Below are 14262 nucleotides of genomic sequence, written 5' to 3' on the forward strand. Positions count from 1 at the left end.
ATTCATATATACACATATACATACATACATATATATATATATACACATATACATACATATACATATACACATATACATATATATACACACATATACACACACATATACATACATACATACATATATATACTGTATATATATATATATATACACACACACATTCACTCACACTCTCTCTCACACACACACACACACACACACACACACACACACACACACACACACACACACACACACACACACACACACACACACACACACACACACACACACACAACAGTCAATGGCATTACCTGTATGAGGTTGGCGGCGGGCATGCGTCTCTTCTCAAAGTGCTTCTGCCGGTGCTGCTCTTGGACCTTCAAAGCAAAGCCAGAGCCCAGAATTCCCTGGGAGGAGGAAGGTCAGAGGTCATGCCAAGCAGGTTCCAGCAGGATGGGTGCCACCATGACAAACTTACTGCGGGTAACGCAAAAAAGGAGACGCCCAAGAGAGCGAAGCCAGCGGCCAGAAGACGACCTTGCCAGGTGCGAGGGATCTTGTCGCCGTAACCGATGGTGGTCAGCGTTATCTGTTGAGGAGACTCACTGACTTTTCCGCGGAAGGCACAAAAAAAAAATCTATTCATGTTGCCTTTAACCCAGCAGAAGTCAAATCAAAGACTGTAGGGCCATTTTGGTAGTTTTCACCTTCAAAACAAGTACAATATATGGATTTACTTTCAAAGAATTAGAAAACCCAATTTTCCTAGGGAGGAGGCCGAGGGGAAGACCCAGGACACGTTGGGAAGACTATGTCTCCCGACTGCCCTGGGAACGCCTCGGGATCCTCCGGGAAGACCTGGACGAAGTGGCTGGGGAGAGGGAAGTCTGGGCTTCGCGGCTTAGGCTGCTGCCCCCGCGACCCGACCTCGGATAAGCGGAAGATGATGGATGGATGGATGGAATTTTGGTAGAAATTTTGTGTGAATGTGTAAAAGCCAGTTAGCCTTGAACAGTTAGCATGCTGGCAAAACAGCCTCAAGTTAAAAAAAGTATTAAAAAAATTAGCTAAAATTAAAAAAAAGAGATAGCATGCTAACAATAGCATGCTTACAGTTTGCATTAGTTGCATCTCCCTACTAAAGATGTTCAGAAGGTTACCAATCCAATCATCACCAAAATTAATACAGTAGAAAAGGGATTCATATGGCCGATATTCTAGGTGGATCTTGCGTGAGATTTTGCAATTTTCAAACATTATCTCCTCTGAGGCCGGTTGTTGTGTCGGCTTCAAATAAGCACAGGTGAGAGATTGAACCCTTCTGATTAAAAGTTGATGAAACAGTTTTCATTTATAATTGAATCACTTGTTTCTTTTTCAACAAGTTTTTAGTTCTTTTTATATCTTTTTTTTTCAAATGGTTCAAGAATGAACACTACAAATGAGCAATAGTTTGCACTGTTATACAATTTAATAAATCAGAAACTGATGACATAGTGCTGTATTTTACTTCTTTATCTCTTTTTTTTCAACCAAAAATGCTTTGCTCTGATTAGGGGGTACTTGAATTAAAAAAAATGTTCACAGGGGGTACATCACTGAAGAAAAAGTTGAGAACCACTGCTCTATGATATGGAAAATATGGTCATCAAGAATATAACACAAGTGTAAATATTTTAGCGTCCCATTTTTCCTAAATTGTGATTTTTCTTTGAAATTTTAACAAATAAAAATAATAAAAACAAACATTAAAATAAAATATATTACATTAAAAATACTGTACTTCTTAATTTTTTTTTTTCTGTCAACCCCCACACCTCCCCCATTATTTGCCCCACATCGCTGCACATGACAGGTTGTATAAAATCTAATTACATTTTCAAGAGGATAAATCAAGTGAAGGACCTTTTATTACCTCTTGATTATGTTCAGCGTTTCAGAAATAGCGCTTGTACTGCAGGCATTCCTGATGACTTTTGATTGCGTGTGTAAATATCATCTTTAAAGGCCTACTGAAAGCCACTACTACCCACCACGCAGTCTGATAGTTTATATATCAATATTAACATTGCAACACATGCCAATACGGCCTTTTTAGTTTACTAAATTACAATTTTTAATTTCCCGCGGAGTTTCTTTTTGAAAACTTCGCGGAATGATGACGCATATGACGACGTGTGTTTGTGACGTCTCGGGTTGTAGCTGACATATTAGCCCAGCACCATTTACGTCTAAAAGTCGTCTCTTTTCAACACATAATTACACAGTAATTTGGACATCTGTGTTGCTGAATATTTTGCAATTTGTTCAATTAATAATGGAGACGTCAAATTAGAATGCTGTTGGTGGAAAGCGGTGGATTGCAGCTGCCTTTAGCAACCGAGACACAGCCTCCGTTTCTTTGTTTGTTGTGAAGCTTTAACACAGAGCGGTCGAACGAACATGTTTGTCTACATCAATCAGCAAGTTTTTGGATGGGAAAATTTTGATATTAAGTCGACTCTTACCGGAGACATCAGTGGATTATGCCTCCTCCTGCAGCAGCTGTCAAAAAAGGCCGCTGTGAGCGTGGCTCCTCGGCTTCTCTGAGAGACACTGGCGTTCACCGCAGCCATCCGACTTTGAGGTATGACTTTACAATCTCACTAAAACACTATTAAAACATCAAGCAGATAAGGGATCTTCCAGAATTATCCTAGTAAATGTGTCTAATTACATCTGAAACGCTCACACTGCCGCCGCCCGGAGCCGTCGCTTTTTCTTTTATTTTGAGCTTCAGTCTAACTTTCCTCATCCACAAATCTTTCATGCCCGCTCAAATTAATGGGGAAATCGTCGCTTTCGCGGTCCGAATAGCTCTTGCTGCTGGAGGCTCACATTATAAACAATGTGAGGACGTGAGGAGCCCTCACACCAGTGATGTCACGCGCACATCGTCTGCTACTTCCGGTACAGGCAAGGCTATTTTATTAGCGACCAAAAGTTGCGAACTTTATCGTCGATGTTCTCTACTAAATCCTTTCGGCAAAAATATGGCAATATCGTGAAATGATCAAGTATGACACAGAATGGACCTGCTTTCACCGTTTAAAGGCCTACTGAAATGATATTTTCTTATTTAAACGGGGATGGCGGGTCCATTCTGTGTAATACTTGATCATTTTGAGATATTGCCATATTTTTGCTGAAAGGTTTTAGTAGAGAACATTGACGATAAAGTTCGCAACGTTTGGTCGCTAATAATAAAGCCTTGCCTGTACCTGAAGTCGCAGACAATGACGTAACCCGTGTGAGGGCTCCTCACATTGTTTGTAATGGGAGCCTCCAACAAAAAGAGCAATTCGGATAGAGAAAACGACAATTTACCCATTAATTTGAGCGAGGATGAAAGATTCGTGGCTGAAGATATTGATAGCTAAGGACTAGAAAACATAAATAAAATTAAAAATTAAAAAAAGGCGATTGCATTGTGAGCGATTCAGATGTTTTTAGACACATTTACTAGGATAATTTTGGAAGATCCCTTACCTGCTTATTGTTTTAATAGTGTTTTAGTGAGATTTTAAAGATTGTAAAGTCATACCTCAAGGTCGGATGGCTGGGGTGAACACGCAGTATCTCAGAGAGAAGCCGAGGAGTCAAGCTCACAGCTGCCTTTTTTGACATGACAGCTGTTGTAGGACGACGAATAATTAATTGATGTCTTCGGTAAGATACTGTATATGTCACAATTTCCCCATCCAAAAACATGCTGGTTGTTGAGAGAATACATGTTCGCTTGACCACTCCGCTTCACAAAAAACAAAGAAACACCGGCTGTGTCTTGGTGCTAAAGACATTTGCAATCCACCGCTTTCCACCAACAGCATTGTTCTTTATAGTTTCCATTTTTAAATAAACAAATTGCAAAAGATTCAGCAACACAAATGTCCAAAATACTGTGTAATTACGGCATGAACAGAGACGACTTTTAGCCGTGTTTGGTGCAGCTGCTAATATTTCTTTACAGTCCGTGACGTCACGCGTACGCGTCATCATTCCGCGACGTTTTCAACAAGAAACTCGCGGGAAATTTAAAATTGCAATTTAGTAAACTAAAAAGAACGTATTGGCATGTGTTGCCATGTTAATATTTCCTCATGGATATATATACTACCAGACTGCATAGTCGGTAGTAGTGGGTTCCAGTAGGCCTTTAGCAATGATCACCACGACAAAATGGAACGTGTCTGCTGGTGCGTGAGCGTGCACATGTAGTACTCACAATCCCCCACCAGAGAGAGTCTGCGTAGTTGCTGAAGTCGGTGTTGTCCTTCTCGGCCACATAGACCAGGAAGGAGGCGAAGATGAGCACCAGGAAGCCGATGTACCACGCTGTAATCAGCTCCTGGGGAGGAGGCATCCATCACAAGCGTCAGCGGCATCTTAATCCCAAATTATCATCATCATTATCGACAAAATAAAAGCCCCCGTCATCGTTTTGCAGCTTTCCGGGGCTAAGGTGCACGGCCATCATAATCATCATCACGGCGGGTAAGTCAGCACAAACGGCGGCCGCTAAATGAGCAGCCGAAGTGCACTCTGGCCTGAGAAGGCACCAGAACATGTGATCACGAAACAAAGCAGCTTTCCAGGTCGTTAGGAATTCTTACTAAGCTTTCACTCTGGCGTTCCCACATTAGCGTGCTGCCCTGTGAACTAACAGACCTTGCTGTGAGCGTAGACCACAGAGCCCAGCAGCTTCCAGGTGCCCCCTCGCCGGTCCATGCGCACCATGCGCAGGATCTGCAGGAAGCGCATGCTGCGCAGGGCGGAGGTGGCGAACATGTTGCCCTGCGTGCCCGCCGCGATCACCGCCAGTGACGCCACGAACACGATGAAGTCTGACGGGAGAGACAAGGGAGCCCGTGAAGACCGTGGATGAGGACTGCGAGAAGGTTCCCGGCGAGGAGTTCTGACCGATGATGCAGAAGGGCTTCCGGGCGAACCTCAGCCGCCCCTGCCAGCCGCGGTATCGGCAACAGCATCCCGCCGCCCAGATCCTGATGAAGTATTCCAGCCCGAAAACCACGATCATCACGAACTCCTGTCACACAATTAAGACCCTCGGTCAAAGACGGGTATGAAATAAAATCCAAACTTAGTCCAACATGTTATTGATCCAACCATCTTCAGGGGCCTATGATGCAAAACCAACTTTTCTTACCATTTGGTAACTCCTGTTGAAAATGTGAAAAATCAAAGCGTGGAGGCATTGCGGATATACAAACCCCGTTTCCATATGAGTTGGGAAATTGTGTTAGATGTACGGAATACAATGATTTGCAAATCATTTTCAACCCACATTCAATTGAATGCACTACAAAGACAACATATTTGATGCTCAAGCTCTTTAACTTAATTTTCTTTTTTGCAAATAATTAACTTAGAATTTCATGGCTGCAACACGTGCCAAAGTAGTTGGGAAAGGGCATGTTCACCACTGTGTTACATCACCTTTTCTTTTAACAACACTCAATAAACGTTTGGGAACTGAGGAAACTAATTATTGAAGCTTTGAAAGTGGAATTCTTTCCCATTCTTGTTTTATGTAGAGCTTCAGTCCTTCAACAGTCCCGGGTTACCGCTGTCGTATTTTACGCTTCATAATGCGCCACACATTTTCAATGGGAGACAGGTCTGAACTGCAGGCGGGCTAGGAAAGTACCCGCACTCTTTCTTTACGAAGCCAACTGTTGTAACACGTGCTGAATGTGGCTTGGCATTGTCTTGCTGAAATAAGCAGGGGCGTCCATGAAAAAGACGGCGCTCAGATGGCAGCATATGTTGTTCCAAAACCTGTATGTACCTTTCAGCATTAATGGTGCCTTCACAGATGTGTAAGTTACCCATGTGTTGGGCACTAATGCACCCCCATACCATCACAGATGCTGGCTTTTGAACTTTGCGTCGATAACAGTCTGGATGGTTCGCTTCCCCTTTGGTCCGGATGACACGTTGTCAAATATTTTCAAAAACAATTTGAAATGTGGACTCGTAAGACCACAGAACACTTTTCCACTTTGCATCAGTCCACTTTAGATGACCTCGGGCCCAGAGAAGCCGGCGGCATTTCTGGATGTTGTTGATAAATGGCTTTCGCTTTGCATAGTAGAGCTTTACCTTGCACTTACAGATGTAGCAACCAACTGTATTTAGTGACAGTGGTTATCTGAAGTGTTTCTTAGCCCATGTGGTGATATCCTTTAGAGATTGATGTCGGTTTTTGATACAGGGCTGTCTGAGGGCTCGAAGGTCACTGTCATTCATTGTTGGTTTCCGGCCATGCCGCTTATGTGGAGTGATTTCTCCAGATTCTCTGAACCTTTTGACAATATTATGGACCGTAGATGTTGAAATCCCTAATTTTCTTGCAATTGCACTTTGAGAAACGTTGTTCTTAACTAAATTGACTATTTGCTCACGCAGTTGTGAACAAAAGGGTGTATCATGCCCCATCCTTTCTTTTGAAAGATTGAGCATTTTTTGGGAAGCTGTTTTTATACCCAATCATGGCACCCAATTGTTCCCAATTGGCCTGCACACCTGTAGGATGTTCCAAATAAGTGTTTGATGAGCATTCCTCAACTTTATCAGTATTTATTGCCACCTTTCCCAACTTCTTTGTCACGTGTTGCTGGCATCAAATTCTAAAGTAAATGATTATTTGCAAAAAAAAAAAGTTTATAATTTTGAACATCAAATATGTTGTCTTTGTAGCATATTCAACTGAAAATGGGTTAAAAATGATTTGCAAATCATTGTATTCCGTTTATATTTACATCTAACACAATTTCCCAACTCATATGGAAACGATCCGTTTGGAATGTTCCCTATTGGTGACTGCACCAACAGCGTCAGCGGATTATCCATATGTGCAGTGATGGGAAAGCTACTTGGAAAATGTAGTAAGCTAAGATATAAGTTGCTCTCAACTAAATGTAGCTCAGCTACATTTAGTTGAAGCAACATGAAGGTGTTTGTTTCTTTCATGTATTGTAATCAACAGAAAGATATCGTTTTAACCCAAGAACTACAAAATCGAGAGAAGGCAGGATCTGCCCAAGTTCCAGACGACGTCTTTTCGAACTGTTTTACGAACCTCTTTTTGAACTCTTTTACAAACCTCTTTTTGAACTCTTTTACGAACCTCTTCTATGAACTGTTTTCTCTAAACGTATACATTTGTCTAAATATAGCTAGGACAGGCATTATAGTCGGTTTCCTAGATGCTGTCTTCATCGAATCAAAAACTTTATTTATACAGCGTTTTTCCTACATAAAGGAAATGCAACGCAAAGTGCTTTACAGACTTAAAAACAATACCCCGATGACCCATATCCCCCATTATAGGACACACACACACACACGTATGAACAAATGAATGCATGGATGAGTACAGACGAAACAGGTGAGTAAACACTATCACAGGAGCCATCTGCACCAGGAGGTCATCATACCATGGCCACCAGGACGCTGACACAAAGTGCCCCCACAGCACGGCCCGATAACCCCTAATGCAGATGGCTCCCTCTGAGGAACGCTGGACAGTAAAAATAATAAAATCTGTAAAATAGCAAGGACAATGAGTAGCAATAAAGGATAAATTACAAGTAAGACATACAAAGATTAAAACAATAAAAAATAAACAGTTAATATATAATAACTAAATAGAACTAAAGAAAATATTTCATTAATAATGATATTAAAAGACTAAAATGACTTCAATAAAACTAATAAATAGGTAAAAGGTAAATCAAAAAGATGGGTCTTAGGCCTGCTCTTAAAAACATCAACATTCATCCCTAGAGCAGTGTTTTTTAACCTTTTTTGAGGCAAGCCACCTTTTTTCATGAAAAAATCCGGAGGCACACCACCAGCATAAAATATTCAAAAATGAAACTCCACAAGGTCGTCATGCTTTATTTTGAGTTTGTTGGTGTTTTCCTGTCATGTACGGATGTACTTTGTGGGCGCCGTAAGTTTTTGCTGTCGTCCAGCATTCTGTTTCTGTGTACTTTGTAGCCAGTTTAGTTTTACTTTCGTTTTGCATAGCCATTGCCTTTTCCTTTCCCTTTCGTTCCTTTTTAGTTTAAGCGTTACATACCTTTTTATCTGCACACAGCCTCCCGCTGTGGTCTGCATATTGGGATCACAACAAACCATCCTCGTCTTTCCCCACACATTCCGACTTTTACAAAGCAATTAACTACCTGCTGCCACATATTGACATGGAGTATTACATGGTTACCTTGCCGAATTGTACACAGCACAGACAATAACTAACGTCACGTTATTTGCAGATTATAATTATTGGTGTTTAGGGCACGTCCGACAGGGAAGACCCAGGACACGTTGGGAAGACTATCTCTCACGGCTGGCCCGGGAATGCCTCGGGATGCCCCGGGAGGAGCTGGACGAAGTAGCTGGGGAGAGGGAAGCCTGGGTTTCCCTGCTTAGGCCGCTGCCCCCGCGACCCGACCTCGGATAAGCGGAAGAAGATGGATGGATGGATTTGCAAAAAATATTTTTGGGACCCTTTAGGTGAAGTTCCATAATTTCCCACGGCACAGTAGTCTGCCGCGGCACAGTGGTTGAAAAACAATGCCCTACAGCAGTGGTTCTCAAATGGGGGTACGCGTACCCCTGGGAGTACTTAAAAGGTATGCCAAGGGGTACATGAGACTTTTATTTATTTTTTATTCTAAAAATAGCAACAATTCAAAAATCCTTTAGAAATATATTTATTGAATAATACTTCAACAAAATATGAATGTAAGTTTATAAACTATGAAAAGAAATGCAACAATACAATATTCAGTATTGACAGCTACATTTTTTGGAGACATGTTCCATAAATATCGATGTTAAAGATTTCTTTTTTTGTGAAGAAATGTTTAGAATGAAGTTCATGAATCCAGATGGATCTCTATTACAATCCCCAAAGAGGGCACTTTAAGTTGATTAATACTTCTATGTGTAAAAATCTTTATTTATAATTGAATCACTTATTTTTCAACAAGTTTTTAGTTATTTTTATATCTCTTTTTCCAAATAGTTCAAGAAAGACCACTACAAATGAGCAATATTTTGCACTGTTATACAATTTAATAAATCAGAAACTGATGACATGGTGCTGTATTTTACTTCTTTATCTCTTTTTTTCAACCAAAAATTGTTTGCTTTGATTAGGGGGTACTTAAAATAAAAAAATGTTCACAGGGGGTAAATCACTGAAAAAAGGTTGAAAAACACTTCCCTAGAGCATGGGTGTCAAACTCTGGCCCGCGGGCCAAATTCGGCCCACCGTGTAATTTCATTTGGCCCTTGAGGCAATATCAAATTAACATTAGGTCTGTCCCGCCGGTGTAACACCACATTCACCGCTAATACTCAAAGTCGTCAACCCTCCCAATTTTCCCGGGAGACTCCCGAAGTTCAATGCCCCTCCCGAATTTCTCCCGATTTCCACCCGGACAATAATATTGGGGGCAGGCAGTAAAAGCACTGCTTTTGGCGTTCTCTACATGTCGCCACATCCGATTTTCTTCCATAAAAACAGCGTGCCGGCCCACTCACATAATATATGCGGCTCATACACACACACAAGTGTATGCAAGGCATACTTGGTCAACAGCCACACAGGTCACACTGAGGGTAGCCGTATAAAGAAGGTTAACACTGTTACAAATATGCGCCACACTGTTAACCCACAGCAAACAAGAATGACAAACACATTTTGGGAGAACATCCGCACCGTAACAACATAAACACAACCGGACAAATACCCAGAATCCCTTGCATCACGGGACGCTACAATATACACCCCCGCTACCACCAAACCCCGCCCCAACTCAAACCCGCCGCCGAAAAAAGGCATTAAACTTGTGTTTTTATTTTATTTGATATGCCATTGATATTTTTTGATTATTATTATTTGAAACTGGATTTTGCATGTCACTAGAAAGTTATATAAGCCTTGCTTGGTCAATATTCAATGCAAAACTTGTTTGGGTCCCTATTAAAGGGTTAATTTGTTCAACCTCGGCCCGCGGCTTTGTTCAGTTTTAAATTTTGGCCCACTCTGGATTTGAGTTTGACACCCCTGCCCTAGAGAATCCAGTGTTCTTTGTTGATAAAGCGGCCGCCTTAACAACGAAGCGCTGCGGGAAACCCTGAAAACACACAACACTTTGTAACGCTGAGTACGAGTATCGATTCCCAGGTACCCGTCTCTAAAAAGAGCAAAATAATACAAAAAATTGAAATGTACCTGGAGCGAGTTTAGGGCGTCAATGTCATATTTACATGCTGACGTTGTCATATTTTGCAACAAAATCAATGAGCCACGGTTACAGTATATATTTTAGGCCCTAACGTAAATACATTGTGAAAATACTTTACTGTGTTCTTGGGACGTGTCAGTCACATAAATAAAGCCCTTCGGTGGCTAATTGCCGTTTTAATGTCCTCCTGATTGATGGTGAAAGGCGGCGCTGAATGGAGAGCGCAAGGTGGGCCGCGAGGGGATGAGGATGAGGAGGAGGCGAAGGCTCCTTGAGGTTGGCGCGGAGAAAGCAGCGAGTCCATTAACCATTCACTGAAGAGGCCAGGGCACAGATTATGATGGGATGGCTATTAGGATTAGTGGATCATGTCTGTGATTTCCTGCACACTCAACAGCACCTGAATCCCCCACGTTGCTTAGTCGGCGACTCTGGCATCCAACAATACTCTGCTGGTGTGTGTTAATGTGTGCGTTTGTTATGGTGCAAGCGTCTTTTAAGGTCAGATTCAAGCACTTTTTAAGCATGTTACATTGAATGCAGCACCTACATGTACAAACCCCGTTTCCATATGAGTTGGGAAATTGTGTTAGGTGTAAATATAAACGGAATACAATGATTTGCAAATCATTTTCAACCCATATTCAATTGAATGCACTACAAAAGACAAGATATTTGATGTTCAAACTCATAAACTTAATTTTTTTGGGGAAATAATAATTAACTCAGAATTTCATGGCTGCAACCTGTGCCAAAGTAGTTGGGAAAGGGCATGTTCACCACTGTGTTACATCACCTTTTCTTTACAAAACACGTTTGGGAACTGAGGAAACTAATTGTTGAAGCTTTGAAAGTGGAATTCTTCAATCCAAACCAATCCACTTTATTTACATAGCACATTTAAACAACAATAACGTTTCCAAAGTGCTGCACAGCCATGTTAAAAACAATATTAGAAAAACAATATTATACTCCACCAATGACTGAATAAAAACAAAAAATAAATAAATATAAAACCAATATAAAAAAAACAATATAAAAACAAATATGATTAAAAACAATTTTAAAGGGTAAAATCAATTAAAACAGTAAAATAGAAATCAAAGTGTATAAAAAACGCAGAGGAAAACAGAGGACAGAGGACCACACAACTCATGTAGTGTTAAAAGCCAAAGAATAAAAGTGGGTCTTAAGACGAGACAAAAAACACTCCACTGTGGAAGCAGTTTGAACATGGAGGGGCAGAGTGTTCCAGACCTTAGGGCCAACCACAAAGAAGGCCCTGTCTCCCCTGGTCTTAAGTCTGGTCTTGAGCACCACGAGCTGGAACTGGCTCTCGGACCTGTTTTATGTAGAGCTTCAGTCGTTCAACAGTCCGGGGTCTCCACAGTTGTATTTTACGCTTCCTAATGCGCCACACATTTTCGATGGCAGACAGGTCTGGACAGCAGGAAAGTACCCGCATTCTTTTTTACAAAGCCACGCTGATGTAACACGTGCTGGATGTGGCTTGGCATTGTCTTGCTGAAATAAGCAGGGGTGTCCATGAAAAAGACGGCGCTTAGCTGGCAGCATATGTTGTTCCAAAACCTGTATGTACCTTTCAGCATTAATGGTGCCTTCACAGATGTGTAAGTTGCCCATGTCTTGGGCACTAATGCACACCCATACCATCACAGATGCTGGCTTTTCAACTTTGCGTCAATAACAGTCTGAATGGTTCGCTTCCCCCTTTGGTCCGGATGACACGATATTGAGAATTTCCAAAAACATTTGAAATGTGGACTCGTCAGACCACAGAACACTTTTCCACTTTGCATCAGTCCATCTTAGATGATCTCGGGCCCGTTTCTGGATGTTGTTGATAAAGGGCTTTGGCTTTGCATGGTAGAGCTTTAACTTGCACTTACAACGACCAACTGTATTTAGTAACAGTGGTTTTCTGAAGTGTTCCTGAGCCCATGTGGTGATATCCTATAGAGATTTATGTTGGTTTTTGATACAGTGCGTTCTGAGGGATCGAAGGTCACGGTCATTCAATGTTTGTTTCTGGCCATGCTGCTTACGTGGAGTGATTTCTCCAGATTCTCTGAATCTTTTGATGACATTATGGACCGTAGATGTTGAAATCCCTAAATTTCTTGCAATTGCACTTTGAGAAACGTTGTTCTTAAACTGTTTGACTATTTGCTGATGCAGTTGTGGACAAAGAGGTGTACCTCGCCCCATCCTTTCTTGTGAAAGACTGAGCATTTTTGGGAAGCTGTTTTTATACCCAATCATGGCACCCACCTGTTCCCAATTAGCTTGCACACCTGTGGGATGTTCCAAGTAAGTGTTTGATGAGTATTTCTCAACTTTATCAGTATTTATTGCCACCTTTCCCAACTTATTTGTCATGTGTTGCTGGCATCAAATTCTAAAGTTAATGATTTGCAAAAAAAAAAGTTTATGAGTTAGAACTTCAAATATGTTGTCTTTGTAGCATATTCAACTGAATATGGGTTGAAAATGATTTGCAAATCATTGTATTCCGTTTATATTTACATCTAACACAATTTCCCAACTCATATGGAAACGGGGTTTGTAAACCAACAAATACATCCAAATGTAATGAAAACAAACAAAAACACACAAGAAAAACACAACAAGTGCAAAACTTCATGAAGTGTAAACTGAACAAATAAAAAAATAATAATATACACCTCACGGAATGATACAAAACAAATACAAAACCAGACAAAAAAAAGTAAAATAATAAATAAAAAGCTAAATGTAAACACTTATGGCTGTCCATATGATCTTTTGTTCTATCTTTATATATTTTTTTCAATTGGAATATATTTTATCTCATTGTGAAGAGAATGTCACAGTTTAAAGGCTTACTGAAAGCCACTACTAGCGACCACGCAGTCTGATAGTTTATATATCAATGATGAAATATTAACATTGCAACACATGCCAATACGGCCGGCTTAGTTTACTAAATTGCAATTTTAAATTTCCCGCGAAGTATCCTGTTTAAAATGTCGCGGTATGATGACGCGTGCGTTTGAAGTCACCGGTGGTAGCGGACATTTTTTCCAGCCCGATCCAAGCTATAAGTCGTCTGCTTTAATCGCATAATTACACAGTATTCTGGACATCTGTGTTGCTGAATCTTTTGCAATTTGTTCAATTAATAATGGAGACGTCAAAGAAGAAAGATGTAGGTGGGAAGCGGTGTATTGCGGCTGCCTTCAGCAACACAAACACAGCCGATGTTTCCTTGTTTACATTCCCGAAGGTGAAGCCGTACTATGGAACAGAAATGTCAAGCGAACATGGTTCCCGACCACATGTCAACCGGCAGGTTTCGGTGAGAAAATTGTGGTACTAAGTCGGCTATTACCATAGACATGAGCGGAGCTTGCGTCCACCTGCAGCTGCGTGGCTTCCTTCAGAGACACTGGCGGTCACCACACCCCTCCAACTTTCAGGTACCATATAATCTCACTAAAACACTAGTAACACAATAAGCAGATAAGGGATTTTCCAGAATTATCCTAGTAAATGTGTCTAATAACATCTGAATCGCTCCCACTGCTCTTGCCTTTTTTTTTTTTATTTTTTTTTTTTGTAGTCCTTCACTCTCACTATCCTCATCCACAAATGTTTCATCCTCGCTCAAATTAATGGGGAAATTGTCACTTTCTCGGTCCGAATCGCTCTAGCTGCTGGTGGCCATGATTGTAAACAATGTGAGGATGTGAGGAGCTCTACAACCAGTGACGTCACGCGCACATCGTCTGCTACTTCCGGTACAGGCTATTTTATTAGCGACCAAAAGTTGCAAACTTTACCGTCGATGTTCTCTACTAAATACTTTCAGCATAATTATGGCAATATCGCGAAATGATCAAGTATGACACAGAATGGAACTGCTATCCCCGTTTAAATAAGAAAATCTCATTTC

The 14262-nt window shown here is 41.1% G+C and overlaps 1 protein-coding gene across 4 annotated transcripts in view; it reads right to left on the minus strand.

The window, feature by feature from the left end:
- Positions 1-14262, minus strand: part of LOC133550944 (potassium voltage-gated channel subfamily KQT member 4) — a 136915-nt gene that overhangs the window by 39059 nt on the left and 83594 nt on the right. For all 4 annotated transcript variants that reach the window (XM_061897115.1, XM_061897112.1, XM_061897113.1 and 1 more), the window contains exons 3-7: positions 4942-5068; positions 4690-4865; positions 4247-4369; positions 461-571; positions 294-389 (exon numbers count right to left, since the gene is read on the minus strand). In XM_061897115.1, the coding sequence (XP_061753099.1) occupies positions 294-389; positions 461-571; positions 4247-4369; positions 4690-4865; positions 4942-5068 (633 nt within the window). The remainder of the gene's footprint in view (positions 1-293; positions 390-460; positions 572-4246; positions 4370-4689; positions 4866-4941; positions 5069-14262) is intronic.

This window comes from Nerophis ophidion, linkage group LG04 (genome assembly GCF_033978795.1).
Source record: "Nerophis ophidion isolate RoL-2023_Sa linkage group LG04, RoL_Noph_v1.0, whole genome shotgun sequence".
Classification (NCBI taxonomy): domain Eukaryota; kingdom Metazoa; phylum Chordata; class Actinopteri; order Syngnathiformes; family Syngnathidae; genus Nerophis; species Nerophis ophidion.